At 35.4% G+C, this 4,789-nt stretch overlaps 1 protein-coding gene across 1 annotated transcript in view; it reads right to left on the bottom strand.

The window, feature by feature from the left end:
* LOC109540851 (short stature homeobox protein 2) overlaps window positions 1-4,136 on the bottom strand; it is a 12,717-nt gene extending 8,581 nt beyond the window's left edge. Inside the window, exon 1 of the mRNA XM_019909342.2 lies at window positions 3,696-4,136. Within this exon, the coding sequence (XP_019764901.2) occupies window positions 3,696-4,122 (427 nt within the window). The 5' untranslated portion in view covers window positions 4,123-4,136. The remainder of the gene's footprint in view (window positions 1-3,695) is intronic.
* Between the last annotated feature and the right edge of the window lie 653 nt (window positions 4,137-4,789).

Genomic DNA, 4,789 nt, shown 5'->3' with positions numbered 1-4,789 from the left:
ACAAACACGTTTTTCTATATTTACCTTAAAGCTACGTATTGGTCTAATAAATCAACAACTGAACGAAAAAATTCACTCTATCTACCTAATTAATTCTATAACCGATTATGACAATTTTTACTATCTCTAAATAAAAATAACTACTAAGTATTAAGGGAAATCCCAACGGAACTAACTGATCAAATAGAAAGATCAAAATGAAGTCGCACGCTTATGAAATGTTGGAACATAAAATGAAATCTCCAAGTTATCAGGTACTTTAATTAAGAAAACGCAATTAATTATCTTGGAGACAAATTCATCGGCCAAATTCCCGGGGTGCTTTAAAAATCTTCAGGGCGTCACTAATGTAATTTGCTGAGAGTCTTTTTCGTGCCTAATTGCTTAATAGCTCTTTCGGTTTTCTAGTCAAAAAAAAACATTGTCTTCAATCATTTCATGTGCTTCATCCATAAGATTTGGAGCAAAAAGTCCCATTTTTTACCCCAATAACTCATGTTCTCGCTGAACCAATTTGGGCGGCATTTGATTGGTCGGGTTACACTGCCAATATGTGTTAAAAAGGTGAATTTGATTGGGAATTAAATGTAAACAACTTATTGAACATGTGATTCATAGCGCCGCCCGATTTCACCCAAACACGGCATAATACGATTTAAAATCAGTCGATTGGAAAAGGAGGCGCCTTGGTCGGGCCTCCACGATCACCTGATGTAAACAACCTAGACTTTTTAGCCAGTCGTGTGTCGATCGACCGCCTCCTTAAGATACGGCAAAAATGGGTATTTTATGGCATTTGTTTTGTTTTGGTTATTTCATGTATTTTTCTTTCCATTTAAATTAAATAAATTTAATTAGTTCTAAGTATATTTCAATTAAATTAATATTTAGTGCGTATGAGGTAATTTTTTGAAATAATTTTCATTTAGGTGATGCATATCAATGTCTGGAACATTTAGGGATCATTATAACAAATTAAGTTAAGTTAAGTTAAGTATGTGAACTTATTCACTGTAAACGTAGGTAGGTACTGGAAAAAAAGTCCAATTAAATAAATTTTAATCAAATTCAATCAAAAGGCTGCTACTCTCCCTTTTTCTCACAAATATAATTGTGGACAATCTACACAAAGGATGATAATTTTTAGAACGAATTTGAAGCCAAGCAAGCACTTGATATGCTAAGGACACATTTCTAATCAGGTACTTTAATTAAGAAAACGCAATTAATTATCTTGAAGACGAATTCATCGGACAAATTCCAGGGGTGATTTAAAAATATTCAGGGCGTCACTAATGTAATTTGCTGAGAGTGTTTTTTCGCACCTAATTGCTTAATAGCTCTTTCGGTCTTCTAAAGTGGCCGAAAAAACGCAAACCCTTTAATTAAAATTTTATTACCGGGGAAGATCCTAGTTGTTTTTTATCAGAAAATTAGTATTTGCCTTTCACATCAATTTAGCTCAATTTTACAAAATAAGTTGAGTGCAGAAAAGAATATTTGTATACTTCAAAATTAACATCGATATATTTGACCGCAAAGGGTGTTTGGAGGAAGAAACAGGGATAGAGAACAAAGGAGAGACGGTATGCGGGGTGGAGCCATTGCATCCTATCACAGCATCATTTAAATTGCTAAAACGGGGCGTTTTACTTTTTATTCGATCAAACTCGACTCAACAAAACGGGAATCCAATTTAGATTCTGTTTTCAATTTTGTCAGAGAATGCTTTATTTTATTAGGAATAACAAATCGCTTAGACTTAGACGACTGGTCCACAATACTGTTTGTTTTTTTTTTCAATGGCGTATTGCAGATATTTACCTAAAATCTCTACTGGTGTTTCCAATAAGTTCTAAAATGAAAGCGGTTGAATATTAATGTTGAAAATTGTAAAAATATTTTTTTCTGCAAGTATAATCATCTCCAGAATACTGAAACGGAATGAAACCGAACTGGAAGAGCAAATGAGGGAATTGGCCCTGGTCATGGGAAAGAGTTTTCTTTTAGTCTTTTCATGCATACCGGCAATCGCAATACTTGACTAACCGAAAAAAGAAGCAGCCATCAAAGATAGGTGGAAATTCTGCAGGTAAACTTTCGAATATGCACTGGGTCGTAAAAACGAGACTTTTGAAAAAGATAGGAGGACTGCATCACTGCATCATTTTATTCCGAATTGCAAATCACCGGGGAGCAATTCGACGTGTCAGAACAACAAGCATTCACTGCCAGGCTGTTATCAGATTAGCATTGATTCCCGTCACATTGATTCATCGTCCGTTGCGGCATGCTATGCTCTAATCATGTTGCCAGCGCCAACTAATTTCGAGATAACTGAAGAGCAAACTAAAATTTCATAAGTCAATATTTAAGGTTTGATCACTTTTTGGCCCGACAGTTCATTTTCAGAAGCATTTTTGGCAAGAGCTGATCAAGTATCTAGTGCATTTACCTGGCATATGAAAGTCTTCTTCACTCGGTGCTGATTTATGCCTTCAACCGTATCTAACAGATTTGTAGAAACTCAGAACTGAAAAGAATATTTTAAAGTAGAAAGACACTATCATACGTTGTCTCCTAATTGAACAATTTTCCTAATGCGTCTGAAGTGATTCGATAAAGCAAATGCGAGGATATTTCGCAGCGATAACCACTAAATCGACTTGAAAGGTGCGAGTTAAAGAGGCAAAACGAGAGTAAAGCAGAATCCATCCCTTGAGAGGAATTAACGCACCAAACAGCTGAATTTAATACTTCTCTCCCACTTGGGGGCAATAAAGTTCCTAGAATGGCGCTCAGATTAATTTAATTCTATTAGTTTAATGAAGTTACAAAATATGTTGCCAAGTCGATTTGAATGGACCCAACTGATTTTTGTGAAGGGGATTTTATGTAAGTAATTGACTAGCATTTTAATTTCTTACATTCGCTCACTTGGCAGGAGCTTAAATTGTGACAAAACGGCTGGAATCATGATATATATTTTTTTTAATATTCGAGCTTTCTGGAAGACCTAGCATGAAATAGCGATCTTTTTGGGTGTTTTCGCATTTGGGCAAAGTATTGTAGGTAACTTTGACAAAGTATGGTACCAATAGTTAAGAAACTCTATCTTGAGTAATGAAATAGTGTAGAAGCGAACAATTTTACTGAGGCGCGCAAAGAATATTTGCAACTTGTATAAGTAATTAAATTAACCGGAACCGGGCTATTGTTAAACTACTGGGCCAGTTTTAAGCGCAATTTCGAATAGATCCAGGGAAGATTTCAAAGTATTCCATTTCATTTTACATCGATTTTTTCATTTTAGCCGACGGGTGCGACACTCATATGCTACGGTTTGGTATGCTATAGAAGTATTTAGTTAAGAATAACATTTTTTCTACTTTGCACTTTAAAAGTATATAAAGTATAACAAGCATAGTAAAAGTAGGTACAACAAGAATGTGCTTAATTATTATAAAAAGACAATTTATTGAATTTTTTACCACTTTTAAAACGCTGAACAAAAAATCGACATATGTCTTATGATAAGCTAAGGCTTATAAAGTAGTAAAAAATGTTAGTTTTTGTGTTTCTTTAATTATCGACTTTGTATGAACTTATCGTCGGATGGAAAAAGTGCTTGATGTATCAAAACCTGTTAATTATCAGCAATGTTACTAAATTCAAAGCACTTTTTCTGCACTTACAAATTTTGTGATCGCTGTTCTCATCATCGCATTGCGTATCTTCGTTGCTATCTTCCTGTTTTTCACAATTAACATGTTCAGTGCACATTTTTGAGTCGTTTGTATCCACGGTTTTCAACTCCGCACTTAATGGTTCCTGGGCCGTTTGAAAAATTTTCTCACATTTGTCATTACTTTTAGAATTATCGGAATGAAGACGTAAATCGATGCATCCGTGTGTTGGCGACGGGCTTTTCTCAATGTCCGAAATGAGCCAATTTTTCGGTTTTCTTGTGATATGTTCCTCAGGGTACTCTTTCTCGGATTTGACACTCGGCGAAGCCTCAAAACTCTTGGCCTCAAAACTCAAATTCAAACATTGTTCGCCAGCGTTGTTGTTGTTGTTGTTTTCAAAAGATTTCGACACGAATTGTGTTAATTTGTCCATGATTATCACAATAATCTAAAGGCTATGTTTAGAAGGCTCATGTGAATGAAACTGAATATCCATTTGGAAGTTAAGGTTGTAACCATGGATACAATAGGGGCTGCGGTTTAGGCAGACTCCACCCTTAATTACAGCGCACGCTTCGTTTATTGGGCCGGCCTGAATTGGGGTGGGCCTGTGAGCTATCACTTTGGCCTGTTGAGAAATTTTCTTCTTATATTTATGGCAAGTCAATAGCTTACTGTAAGTGGCTGACATTTTTTACCACTTGTTTTTCCAACTGCTATAATTATGTAGATTTACGATTATGATTGTCGGTAGGACTTATAAAACAAGCAATCCCGCTCCAGACATGAATACGGCATTGCAAATATATGCTAATGTGTAGATTTTGATATATAATCGAATTTTGTGCAATATCTCACAATGATGCATTGCTTATCAAATTTCTTTGGGCATTGTTTTAAAAATATTAAATATGTCCTGAACGCGAATGAGTTTTAGGACTTTAATTGTGACTGCATTTCAATGTTTCGATTGCAATGAAATTGATGAACGGTTGGCCGCTAGAAGGAAGCTCAACTTAATAGTCGACCCCGGTATTATCGATTTCAGTTTCTCATCGCAAAACCCTCATACGCACCATTGCATACCTGCTTATTTTAAA

This window comes from Dendroctonus ponderosae, unplaced genomic scaffold (genome assembly GCF_020466585.1).
Source record: "Dendroctonus ponderosae isolate FM_Combo_2020 unplaced genomic scaffold, Dpon_F_20191213v2 Dpon_F_20191213_1, whole genome shotgun sequence".
Classification (NCBI taxonomy): Eukaryota; Metazoa; Arthropoda; class Insecta; order Coleoptera; family Curculionidae; genus Dendroctonus; species Dendroctonus ponderosae.
This window is presented reverse-complemented; position numbering and strand designations above follow the sequence as displayed.